The 14,045-nt window shown below is 35.5% G+C and overlaps 1 protein-coding gene across 4 annotated transcripts in view; it reads right to left on the minus strand.

The window, feature by feature from the left end:
• Positions 1-971: 971 nt before the first annotated feature.
• The window catches only part of RPS6KA3 (ribosomal protein S6 kinase A3), a 76,919-nt gene continuing 63,845 nt past the window's right edge, over positions 972-14,045 (minus strand). For 2 of the 4 annotated variants that reach the window (XM_080340717.1, XM_080340716.1), the window contains exons 17-22: positions 13,426-13,584; positions 9,938-10,099; positions 9,662-9,738; positions 8,456-8,573; positions 6,223-6,363; positions 972-5,064 (exon numbers count right to left, since the gene is read on the minus strand). In XM_080340717.1, the coding sequence (XP_080196843.1) occupies positions 4,942-5,064; positions 6,223-6,363; positions 8,456-8,573; positions 9,662-9,738; positions 9,938-10,099; positions 13,426-13,584 (780 nt within the window). In that variant the 3' untranslated portion in view covers positions 972-4,941. Of the gene's footprint in view, positions 5,065-6,222; positions 6,364-8,455; positions 8,574-9,661; positions 9,762-9,937; positions 10,100-13,425; positions 13,585-14,045 lie in introns of those variants that run through there. The other 2 variants (XR_013921911.1, XR_013921912.1) reach the window with 2 other exon arrangements.

Here is a 14,045-nt window from a genome sequence, read left to right on the forward strand (position 1 = left end):
GTCAGGATCCCATGTTGTATCGCCACCGCCCCCCCCCCCCCCCCCCCCAACTTTTTTCCTTTCCGGAGCTTCTCAAGGCTTGCGGATTATCCAGTTTACTCGAAAATCAAATTTAAAATGTTTTTATTTAGGCAGCATAAAGCCTTGCGTGGGCACAGGGCTGCACCAGTGCGCACGCCGGCTCCAAGGTGTGAATTTCGTTTAGGAGATAAGGCTGCCCTCACTTTCCCTTGTGCTTTGTTCTGCCCGTTACCAAACCTCTCTCCATGCTCTCTTACAGCCTTTTTTTTTTTTTTTAGTATGCTTAGTACTGTGACCACTAGTTACGTTCCTCATATATTCTCTGTTGCAATTATTGTAATTTTATATAGACTAAGATTTTCCATCTTTCCCTGGTTGCAAGGCTAAAAAGAATGACTGTTGTAAGCTTCAGAGTTGGGTAAGCTCCCTGAACATGTGGGCATGCTGTTTATGCAGTACTTACGCATACATTCTCATTTTTCCAAATGTGTAAAGGTTCATTAATTATCAAATATGCCTCTATTTTCAATGTCCAGAGCAATGCAGGCATTGCAAGCATTATTTAGCAGCCTCCCCTTAAGGTGTACTTTACAGGGTATTTAAATATAATATATGCACTTTAGTCTTGCTGTGCCATATACTGGGTCTCCTGAATACAAGTGTTTTTTCTTTGGTTCCTCTTTTTACCTGAGTAATCGTGATCTGACTCAAGATGCTGTAATATAGTGACATTTTAACTGACAAACATTTATTAAAAACTTTCTGGTTGGAAACGGACATGTGGTATGCTGAAGATGTAATTCAATGTCAATGATGAACAAACAATGTTTATAACTGGGAAGAAAAAGTGATTAACCAGAAACACACTTTAAGATGTTTGAAAGTTTATTCATAGTAGAAATTTCTATTTCTTTTGAAGACTACAAAACCTGCCATTAGACAGGAGTACAAGCAATGGTATCTTTCCAGAACTGCTCATAGTTACATCTGGAACAGTTCTAATTACACATTAATAGCATGATTGGAACATTTCCTAGATCAGACTCTGAATAAAACAATCATTTAAAGTATTCAGTACATTTTTTTTTACTAGCATTTCAGTTCTATGACAGCAGTGCCAAGCATCTAACAGATGCTATTGTAATGGTCTAGAACAAGGTACAAACCACTGATCTCCTGGAACAGTACCTTGGAATCACTTACATGCCATGCTGAGAAAACTAGTATAAAGTATGATTGTATAGAACTGTAGAAAAATATCTGTCATTTTGTCATTTTTTAAAAATGTTTTAAGTAGACTTCCCCCTCCCCCCAACTAGGTTGCAAAATAATTACATCCCTCATAAGTACACCTTCCCTTTGATTAGGTCAAGAGTATCAAGATAAAGCTAATCATTTACATCATTTTCATAAGTGAAAATTCATTTATTAACCACTGCTGCTTACTAAGGACCAGCGGACTTTGAATCCTTTCCTTCCAATAATAGAAAAGCACAGCTTTAGTTGGTACACCACATTTACAAAAGCAAAACACACACAAAAAAATCCCAGACACGTAAATCTATTTTCTTATGCCCTTGTCTCTTTAGAAAAACGTTTTAAATATTATCTTGAAAAAAATCCTTATAGTTTAATTCAACATTACAGTAATTATGAAGAAAGAACTTTGCCCTTACTGGATATAGATGGCATTTAAAGAGTATTGCAACTATGCTCTTCCCTCTGTTCTCTCATGCTCTCAAGCACAGTAAGTGGTAATCTCGCACTACAAAACAACAACAACAACAACAACAACACAAAATAAAAAAAATGAAACAAAAAGCCATGGTCTACATATGGAAAATTCACTTGCATCTGCAGTTCTTTTTTTTTTTATCCTCTGCAACTCTGTATCCCAGAGGTGCCTGCTGTGCTTTGCAGACCAAGAACCAGTCCGGCAATGAATTTGCACAGTGTGCCATATATACTCACATTCTAACAGAAAGGTGCTGGGATTCAAAGAAGCATTATGTGGATTTCTTTATAGCTTTTAACAACTGCAGCTACGAAAACAAAAATAAATGTGAGAGTTGTGAACATGGATCCAAAACAGGAGCTAAGGTACATAAACCCATGTAAGTCTAGCCTGTAAAATACACCTCCTGCATCAACAGGCCCTTTTATATCTTGGTTTAGAAATTAACTTAAAAATATAGAGGATCGAGACTTTTGAGATAGCATGTGCTAAACTGCCCTGTTTTGTTAACATTTAAAATGTTCATCCTATGCTGCTATATACATGACACAGTAGCAACATCTGTAAAGTCTAGATTAAACGAACAGCTTACTTGAGACGGTAGATACATAAAATGTAGGAGTTCACTTTGCTTCATTATTTGGCTAATGACCAGTGAGCTTGAGGGCCACAAAATCTGGCTAATATAAAATTACTGAAAGTACTTTTGTATTATTTTAACATAGATATTGCCTATTATGAAGGACCTTCACAATTCCTCCCTTTGCTCTGTTATTTGCCAGGTGCCTATACATATATACACACTGAGACCACATGAGAAATTCCTTCCTGAACTGAAATGCTATTATTGACACACTAGCAAGTACTGTCATCCCTCTATTTCAACAGTATCTGTTTTAAATTTTGTTTGTTGACTAGATACCACAGTCCTCAGATTAACACTCTTAAAAGCCACTCCAGAAGGTACAGTTTCTAGATTCTGATGAGCCTGACTTGCCATCACTAAACAGGGCTGAAAATCCATTTTCTGAAAGGTAAAAGTTTTACTAAATTCCTCTGGAACTGCAGACGCCGTCAAAGAAGAATTAAAATGGCATTTTTCTGCCTCTAGTTGAAGATGTTTCTTGAAGGACAGATAGATAATCTGTACAGCTAAAGGGAACTTAAATGCTAGACCATCAAATAAGGGGAAAATGCTAATTGCTTGGAAGAGCTGTGTTTTCAGATTTCTAAGATCCATAGTAATTTAAGAATCCTTGTTCATGAAACAAATTACTTAACAATTATATGATGGATTAAATATTTAACAGATTTTTGAGGGCAATAAAAGTGGGATCCTTTGCAAGTCAAACAAAGCTTTCCCAAGGAACTTGGAAGAACCTGTGGCAGAAGGAACACACTCACATTCCTTTAGAGCAAATTTGTGGTGTCATAAAGATGGATTCTCCCTTTCAGCAAACCTCTGATGATTTCAGGGAAACTAGCAAATTAATCACCATGAAAGAAATTTTATACCACTAAATCAAGAAAATAGCTTCTAATGCAAAACACAAAATTGCACCTTTCAGTTTTTAAATGGTATTGTTCACACAGAGCTTTTCACGTAGATCCATATTTACTTGAATTCCCAACAGCCACTTCTGTATCTGGAATGAGCTGATGCAGCATACCATTCTGGTGGAGTGGGACACTCACCGAATTCAAACACAATCCAGTGCATGTTCTCATGTGAGCAAAACTGATCTTTCAGGATTGGCCATCAATATGTGCCTTTAATTACTTAAGACACCAAGGGGCCAGGAGTATTAAAAGTTTATATTAGTCTTTACAATTAGTTTTTCACTCTTGTTACAAACTTGCTTCCATCTGGGCAAAAGTGAGACCACACACTCTGAACAGCTTCGTTCTACCTGACTGGGACAATAGTATTTTAATGGTAAATTATAATGACCCTTTTCTAACTGCAGACAAATCTGGATGACTCTCTTCTTGTTTTGCTTTGGCTGTTAAGTAAAATTATCAGAACTGACAGAACATTACATCCATCAGTTTTACAACCGCAGTGAATGCAGTTTAAACCTACTTTTTGCAGGCTTCTGCTTATTAGTGGACAATATGTTCTGCTTTGTCTTCAATGCTGCCTTTCTTCTTATAATGCAAACATTCACTTAACAAATCCTTTGCAGCTTAAACAGAAGTCACAGGATAGAGATAAAATATTAACAATGGATTATAAGAATAAACAATATAGAAATGTCCTCTATCAGAAAGTATTTAGCAACGATTCCTGAGTCCAGAGATTAGATGGGAGAGAATAAAAGCGAGGAGAGGGGGAAAAAGACAGAGTGAGATATGGAGCAAGTTATCTTTTCTCTGGGTTATATTACCTATTGTATATATATAGTATGGTGAGAGATCCACTGTTTCAATTTTGAATACCATAAACAGTATCCTGATTTTCATCACATGACATGCAGCGTCAAAACCACGGAAATGTAGAAAAGACATAGGCAAGGAGAAATATGTATTCATAGTATTACATTCAATAGCTGTTTAACAGTCAGGCTTCTTTTAGAGCTGTCCAACAACGCTGATTAATCCAGGTGAACTGTTTAATCAGACTTAATTGTCAAAATGATTAATAATATCTAAGTAAAACAAGGCATGTATACATTAAAGAAAACAGCACGGAAATGTACTGCTTATGAACTGTTTACAAAAACATACAAAATGTTGGATGGCACAAAGTATATAGTGCTAATATAAACAGATTGTTTAAGATAAGTGCTTAACATAAACTGTCCATTTCTACCTGTAACAAAGAATATCTTAGGGGACAAAAAATATTCCTTATAAAAATAATGCTATGTGGTGCAGAGTGCTTTTTTTCAGTGTATTTTTGACAGAGGTGGCATTCGTAATTCTTCTGGTTTATTCAATTGTCAACATGACCGTTTTCATTGTGTTTCCACTTGTCACTCCATTTGAAGCTCCACTAAGATCAGTAACTTGCCATCAACAGTTTAAAGCGAGAATAGATGAAAGCAGCAGCAGGAGCAGCAGCATTATAGGTACCCAGCTGGGACAGAGTGTGCTTGCAAGTATCTGTCAGATATGTGCTACCTGTCGCCATGATTTGTGCTATCATCTTATGCCATGGTACCAAATATCTGGTTGAGGTCACTTCACAGGGCTGTTGAGGTAATTTTTTTGATACCTCTCCTCTGAGCAAGAGTAGAACGGCCGACTGGCTCCAAAACTGGTGACTGATTACGATTCAAAGCAGAGTAAGTTGCTGCCATTGCACCCTGCGGGACAGAGGGGAAAACAAACAAGATGACCTTGTGACTGATGCACACATGGGAGATCACACAGCGCTAAGTGCCAGAGATTCTGAACAAGTTTTAACTTCAGTCTATTTTCATCTACAAAAACATACCACTGCATTACTCAAATACGAACAATGTTTGAAGTGAGCATTTTTTAGGATAAATAAATAGTTTTCAGATCAATCTAAAGCAATTTTACCTTTCTGGAAACAAAACCAAACCAAACCCAACCCAGATAGTTAAATTAAGTTCTCTCTTCATGCTTGTGATTAGCTGGGGAATGAAACCCCATCAGTGGGCTGTCTCTGCTTACCACTTATACAACCATTTCAGTTTTCAACAAAATATTTAAAAAATCACCCACACTATTCACAGCACATCAAAATTTATTAAAAAAAAAAAGTTAGAAAGGTGTGAGCTATGGGATCAGAACTTCCTCCTCTTTTCACTTGTTTTTTGATGCTAGAAATTTCTAATAGCTGACTCAGAGAGAGTGTTAATTATATTCCTCAGTTCCCTTTTATGTTGCACAACAGAGAATCTTGGATGTAGGATTGAAGGCAGGGTGGAATACAGAGAAGGGGAATTCAATTATTTTTTATTTTTCTCTGCTTGTTCAAAGTAAAAAAGTTTATCAGGGTCAAAGCCAGATTGTGTTTCAGACAGAATGCAGAACAGTATGGTACCATAGTAATTAAGACTGCCTTTTTGACTTCTTTTTAGCTTATACTGTGATCATGAATTATACTGTTTTTGTTCGGTCACTGACAATTAACCTCCTCTATTTTTCAGCTCCCTTATAGCCACCTGACGGCGTTTTCACTACCAGAATGATTTATTCTATGCCTTTTTTTAAGGAAGTTAAGCCTCCCTGTATAAGGAAGTCAAATAAATTTCAAACCCAAGAAAATGAAAGTCTTTTTCAAATGTATTAGATTTATTTCCCCATGACCGGATTCTTATGGAATCCTTTTACATACTACAAGTTCAGTTTATGGCTTAGTGCAACTCTCAGTCATAAGAACTTTAAAATAGTATTTAGAGGAAACACATGCCACAGTAACTTTTTTTTTTTTTTTAAAAATCCTTTTGTTTACATCAATTTTGGCTAAACAGCAAGCTTAAATACCTACTTACTTTCACTAAATGGGGAGCATCCTGCCTGTTCAGCTGGTATTGAGGCAACTGGTCACAGTGAACGATCCAGGGGTGACTAAGAACTTGGGCTGCAGTCAATCTTTGATGTGGGTCAACATGAAGCATTTTTGAAACAAGGTCCTGTCGATAACATACAAAGAGTCAATGCAAATAACAGTAAAACTTCAACTTTACAACAGATGACAGTTCAAAACTGAAGACTTTAGTGGTATAAAATGATGTTCTTAACAACAGTTTGAAACAGCTGAAAAACTGTCCTAATGCTGTATCTTTCAATTATGTAACTTAGTTGAAGTTTGGCAACACAACAGGAAAGTATCCAATTAAGTTAGGCAAAATACACAAACATAACAATATGCACATTGGGCTAAAGTAGAGGCACCACTATACCATGGTGGGTTTTTTGTTTGTTTCTTTTTAATATATATATATATATATTTTTTTACACAATGATAAATAGCCAATATGTAGCAAATGAGTACTGAAAAACAATTGAGAAAACAGAGATGATCCTTCCCTTTGCATGTTTCCCCATTGTCTAACATTCTTTCAAAAGCTGTGCAACTTGAAGGTTGAATTTTAGTATTCCTGCTGACCATAAATGAATCCTTAGTGATTTTTACCTCATCACCTCTGACTTATTTTGTTGCTTATATTTTTTCCCCCTCCCTTCTCAAACACCTTTCATTGTTGTTTCACAATTAAGTCGTGAACCACATGAACAGGTAATTAATTTTCTTTGTTTTTTAATTTCTGCAGAATATAACAATGATTCCTGGCTTCCCTAATAAAACCATCATATGAGAAAACAGGAATTAGTCTTTCCTTCTTTGTATCATCAGTGAAATGATATCTTTTGTCTGTCATGTCAGTCAACTTTGCTGATATGAAACACTATATTCTGTTTATTCTCTTTACATGGAAGTGGCTCCTGACATCCTGAAAAGATTTTCAGCTTCATTTTGGTACATCCTTTTCTACCACCTTTTCAACTCCTATTTTATTTTTTTCAAATTATGGTGAGAACTGCATACAACACTCAAAATGTTGAAAACAAATTTATACAGCAGCACAATATTTTATAGATGACTTTAGATGTCAGTCAGTAAGAGTAAACTATAAATAACATTTCTGCATTAAACGATCACCTGTGAAGAAACATATTTAGTTGACTACAACTGGATTTAAGATAATTTAAGTGACATTAGCAATACTGGACATTTTCATATAAAACATTCTTTGTTCAGTAATTCAAATTGAGAATTTCAACATAAAGATAGTATTAAAAAGGAATCTAAGATTTTTGGCTCATTTTAGACTCCCAAGTACGACTGAATAGAATGGCACTGGAGGAAGAAAAAAGCTGATGCTACCGGAGTTCAGTGTAAATACGTTATTCGAACAGGCTGATTTGTCAACCAAATAAATAACATAATTTGTGGTAACATGGTTGAGTTATGAGAACAGTATATTAAAAAACATGTCAGTAATTCAATTAGCAAGAAAGAGTACAATATACATAAACAATTTTTCCAGAAAACTTTAGTGCTTTACTGTAGCTACACAGAAGGCAGGTACAAATGCAGTAAAAAGAAAGTATAATTCCTATAATACTTCATATATATATATTTTTTAAGTAGATACGACATCCTTAAATGCCCAAAATTTCTTAAAGTACTTAAAAGACTAAACTGTTCAAATCCTAATGAAAGAGCACAAGATAAACTGTTGTGGGTAACTCTGAGGAACTGACCCAAACAGAAAAATGTGAAAACCCATTTATTTTGCTACCCTGCATCAGTGGAGCATATGGTAATGATGGAAATATTTTTACTATCATAATTTAAATTATCTGTATGGTTTTCAAATGTCATACTTCCACATGAAGTTTTATTACAGCACTTCTCATCACGGATAATTGTGCATGTGTATGAATACTGACAAAATACATTATATTTCTAAGGACACTTGTTAATGACTGTAGCATAAGGCACACTTGTTTTTCTTCATAGATGCAAGTAACTGGTGAAACATGAAAGGATCATGAACAGGAAATAAATTTCTAGGCACATAAAGGATCATGTCAGTAGTTAAAAATAACAAAAATAATGGGTGGAACTTACTCAATCATATATAACATAACATATACATTATAAGCAACACGTTACATTGCAATTTCTCATCCCCCAAAGGACAAAGCAAATGTACTTGCCTTAGCTGTATCTGAAACAGTATTCCAATAACCACCGCTGAGAGAGAACTTGCCACTACCTATTCGGGCCAAAATCTCCTCTGGGGTATCATCAGGACCATTTGCAAAAGGAGTGTAGCTATTTAACCAAACAATTTCAGTGTTAATAACTTCCATAACCTGGACCTCAGTAGTTATTATAAACCTAACCATAATATTCAGCAGGTTCAACATAATTACAGGCAACAGATACTCAAACAGCTGTAAAGGGAAATTATTCCTAACATGTGAAAATACACTGCCTTGACTACAGATCTGTTCTTACTGAACGTATTCCCTCTGTATTGGGTCTGAAAACTGGTTATTTCCTACAGCTTCTTAACTACTGGTGGTTCCTGAATTATGGAAAGTATCCCTTAAGCCTCCATATTTTAGAGAAGTACTAAACCAAGATGTTATAAAATCAAATGTGAAGACTTTATGATGAACCTAAAAAAAGAATAAATGTTGGTTTGATACTAGAGGAAGGTGCAGCAATTTTTCTTGCTTCACTATAAGCATTCTTGCTGCTACCAGAATATCCACAATCAGAAAAGGTACATTTAAAACCAAATACATTTGTCATTTATTTATTTTAAAATGCCAAAACATCTCTGATGATGTTAACTCTCAACCAAAGTGGCAATCTGAATAATCCATCATAAAAATATAATCTATTTGGCAAGTGCAACAGTAACTATCTTTTGAACTTGTGGAACTAGAGTTGAATTTATTATTCAACTTTTATATATGAAACAGAAATGAATTGTATAAACACATCTCTCATATCCTAACTGCATCACTTCAAACTATCCAGTTGCTAAATTTTGCACACGATCATGCTCCAATGCACTGCAATTATATTTGCAACATGTATTTCCTTCAACATATATGCTACTTAATCAGTTAATTCTCACATGAAACAATCAATTCTAACTCTTAAATCACCATAAAATAGAAATTAAACATCCAAAATAGACGAGACATGAGAAGCCAAGAATTTCTCACATTGGTCCTTGCAAACTTCATTCTACTGAAGGCAAAGCATATTCTACCCCCACTGAAGCTAAAGTTGAGATTAATCGGTGCCTTGATAGAAACACCTTCAACAGTGGGCCTACATTTATTTTTCTTTTTATTTGTATAGGTTTACTATTCTACAGCAAAGCAAACTAAAATTACCCTTACCCGGTAAGCATAGTATATAGTAGAACACCAAGGCTCCATATGTCACAGGCAGCATCATAACCTTGCCGCTTTAAAACCTGAGGAAAACAAATATATTTTTCTGAAAAAAAAAAAAAGCTTAGAAATGCTTTGATTATGCCACGAAAATAGTGAGACTTCACATTTGTAGTGTTTCCAAAGTGATTTCACTTGTTACACAAGAATGAAACAAGCCTCTAACTAGCAAAAAAATGCCATCAAAATAGATCAAGAGATATAACCTATGCTGGTATTTACCTCTGGTGCAACAAAATTTGCTGTGTAACATGGAGTCATCAGAAGACCATTTTCTGCTCGTAGTTGTTTTGCAAAGCCAAAATCACAAATTCTAATTGATTCTGGATTACCAGATTCATCAACATAAAGAATATTGCTAGGCTTCAGGTCTCTATGAACAACCTAAAAATACAAAACAAACCAGTAAATACAAATAAGGTAAATATAGGAAAGGCTTTACATTATAATTACCAATTCTGCTCCTTAATTTCAAATCTCCCATCAGCAATCAGTTTCTGGGTTTCCAACTTCTACCATGAGCTGCAGTATTCTGATGCCCAGTGGTGTCTAGAGTACTACAGTTCTAACTTGGAAACTTAACCATAAAGCCCTGCTCCAAACACTTTGTACAGACATTTCCAAATGCTGTGTTCTAATGGGTGAATATATGTATTTTATATTTTAACATGCATACCTACAAGGTTCTTTAAGTCAGAACCTTTGGCGAGTAATATCTTTTGGAGTTACAGATGACTGTAGCTACTGATGTGCTGCTGTGCTACATAACCACGGACCAGTTATGGCTGGAGTAACCCTCTATACTTTATTCTCTTAATTCAAATAACTTGAATTAATCTCACTGCAAACATTTAAGGCCTGATTAAGGAGGAATTTTAATACAGCTCTGCCAAAGAATAACAAAATATCAAAGAGGTATATTTCCAATTGACTGTCATGTCAAAAAAAGTCTCTCCTGGTTCCCAAGTGGCTGTTTTGGAGGGGCCTGAGGTGTAAAATGCCGAACAAAAACTGTAGAAGCTGTCAAAGTTCTGGCAGAGTGAATCTGATCTTACTTTAAGCCATGTTATAAACAAGCCTTAATAAAACCTGGAATGCACAAGGACAGTCTTTGAAACCAGATGACCTGTTATATTTTCTTCACAAGTTAGGCTAAAGTCTCTAGAGGCTTTGCCCTCTGTAAGGAAAAGGGTTTATACTGCTGTAAGACAGTAGAGTGGATCTAAATGTCCTCTTTTAAATATTTAAATAGACCTGCTATCAATTCCTTTATCTTCCTGGTTGTTGTATGTATTTGATTAATATTAAACACAACTTTTCATGGTTAAATTTGAATGGAAGACTCATCTTCTCTTGGAAAAGATTGGGGTGAAACATTTCAAGAAGGCAATCACACTAGAATGAGAAGATACCCGAAACTCCTGCAAGTAAGCGATGTGCAGAATCAGAAGCTCTACGCACTCCTCCAGAAAGCTAGCACTGTTTCAGGAAAGTAATACAAGATCAAGAAGTAAGAGACTGCAGAGGGTCTGCAGATTGTAAAGCCATTTAACGCAGTAATCTGTTTAGTAGAGGCTTTTTTAGCAGGTAAATACTTTGCAACTCTCAGATTTAATAAAACAAATACTTAAAATTATGTAAATAAGCACCTTGTAAGCTTAAATACACAAAACGGTATTAAAGAATTTGAGTCAGAACAGCAGATATTAAGGAGAACATCCTGCCTTGACATGTCAGTGTAGGAGACAACCAGCTCCTAATAGCCCTCATGTTTTGGTGTTTAGATAAACTGCAGAAGAAAAAAACCCCACAGTTTTATTCTACCTGGTGTTTGTTTTTTTTCTTTTTAAAAGATCCTAAAAAGGGTAGAAAGGAAGAGGTGGGTAACAGAAGCAGCACAGAGTTGGGGATTTGGCAGACTGTTTCTAGAATCAGTCTGCTTGAATTGTACTTTTTTTGGAAGAAGGGAAAGCAATTCTCAAGTGGGAGGAAGAGTAAGTGTAACAGTCTAGTTCAAATCCAAACGCTATTTCTGAAGCAATCAAAATGTTTATGTCAAAGAATAACTAAAATACTTTCCTGTATTAAGCTGTTTACCAAAGGTAATTTTTAAAAAGATGTCAGGTTGTTTATATTGATATTTTGACCAGAAATAACATTTTAGAGCAATGGAAGAGAACAAAACAATATGCAGGACATTTCAGTTCTTAGCAACATGCTTTCGATTATCTACCAGCATGCAGAAGCATTCTGCTCCAAGATGGCATGACACTTCTTGTTTATCCTTTTTATGATGTCTATTGTTGTAACCCTTAACTGTTGTATGCTGCCCTAATACTTTTAGAATGGTTTGTGTGAGAGTTGGAAGTATTGCTTATCCTGAAGAAGAGGATTTCATTCCTTGCTTAGCTAATTTTTCAGTTTATAAGTATCCTATGAATGTCCCTGAGGAAAATCCTTCTGGGAAGAGTTCTGGAGACTGCACACAGATTTATAATCTGTCAAACCAAATATTTAACTAATACCATATTCAAATGAGCTCCTCTGGTGTCCAAAGGAGCTACAAAAGGAAAATCCATTGAAGATAGGAAGAGCTCTTCCAGACAAAAATGAGACCGCTGAAGTGCTAACTATTTACATATATGGCCATCTTTCATGTGGAAGTGTACTTATCATAAGACAACCTGAAAATTTCTAAAAGTTTAAGTTCCAAAGAGCATGTGATCTAATGCAAGTTAAAATGCCAGTACTAACAAAAAACTACAGTAACGAAACAAGCAAAACCCTATAAAATCCGTTACTTGATGCAAGGACACTGGGCCTTTTTTGGCCACCTGTGGTAAGAAGGAAGCATGTTATGATTTGTGTTATTCTATTATTTATATGTCCATACAGAAGGTATTGAGGTTTATTCATAATTCCCACGGATGCTGTTGGCCAAGGACTCCAGTCCTGTGCACAGATGCTCTAATAAAAACCCACGTGTGAGCAAGTGATTGAAGAAAGCGATGAACCACAGAGTAAGATACACCAGATAACTTTGATCTTAAGTTTTCTGAAATAATTGCTCCCTAATAAATGTCCAAGAGTGCTGAATTGTTATTTGTTTCTTAAAATAATTCAAGAACTATCCATTCTGAAGCAGCTTTTCTTGGATAACATTAGCTGTTAGCAGCTTGATCTTCCCCTTGCACCTTTACTTTCTGCTTTTTCTCTATCCTCCTTTTCTTGTGTACTTAAAAATGCAACACAAGTTGTCATTCTTGGCATGCAATTGTCACACTCGCCTCCTCTAAATTCTGTAAGAGTTTACATATGTGATAGGTGGAAAATACATTTCTAGGGTCTGTCACAGGATGGGGTTGGAATTACATTATGTCCCTTGGGTAAGCAATAGCACTGGTTCTAGCACTTCTTCCAGTCTTACTTCTTCTCATACCCTATCTGTTAGTCGTTATCTGCATATTCCACAGAACTGCTGACAGACTGCATGCAGGACAAGAGAGATGGCTGCATCATCTCCTTTATCTGGACATCTACACAGCTGATGAGGAATATTTTGATTTCAACACAAATTCCTGCTGCAATGTAATTGTTTTTCAAAAATTACTTAATTACTGCACGGAAGAACGTATCAAGATATGACTTTATACTTCTGAAAGAGAAGAATATTAACATCTATAAGCATTTTGTCCCAGATGAAAACTTACCCCTTGTGCATGGAGATATTCAACCGTTTTTGTTATTGTGAACAGAACAGCACTAGCTTCTCGTTCAGAGAAAAATTTTTGTCTAAGAATTTTATCCAGCAGTTCTCCTCCTTTCATAAGTTCTGTTACTACATATACATATTTTCCATCATCATACACCTGCAAAAAAGTACATCAAGATGTAAACTTGAAAATATTTATTCTCTGCTATCTCCCTGTGAAATGCACAAAAAAGATAGTGCAGCTGCATCCACAAGTTGTTTTCTTCAATTATTTTTCCCGTATTTATCACCACCCACACTATCCAAACATTGTTCATCTTTGGAAATGGACACAAAACCTTCTACAGAAAGGTAGTAGAGTAATAACAAAAATACTGGCATGTAAATGTTTAAAGACAAAAGAGGATGAATAACATGAATTTTCCCCACACAGTTTTACTGAAACTAATTAAACTAGACATGGGAGAAATTAAGAAGTAGTAATAAATGGAACCTAGTCTAATTGAGGCAGAACTAGAGCTAATTCTAGAAGCAATTATTGCACCAAATTACAAATAAGAATAGAGATCATTCCAACTGAACAGTCAGACAAAGAAAAAATATATCAAGTAGTCCCTG

This window comes from Nesoenas mayeri (genome assembly GCF_963082525.1).
Source record: "Nesoenas mayeri genome assembly, chromosome: 1".
Classification (NCBI taxonomy): Eukaryota; Metazoa; Chordata; class Aves; order Columbiformes; family Columbidae; genus Nesoenas; species Nesoenas mayeri.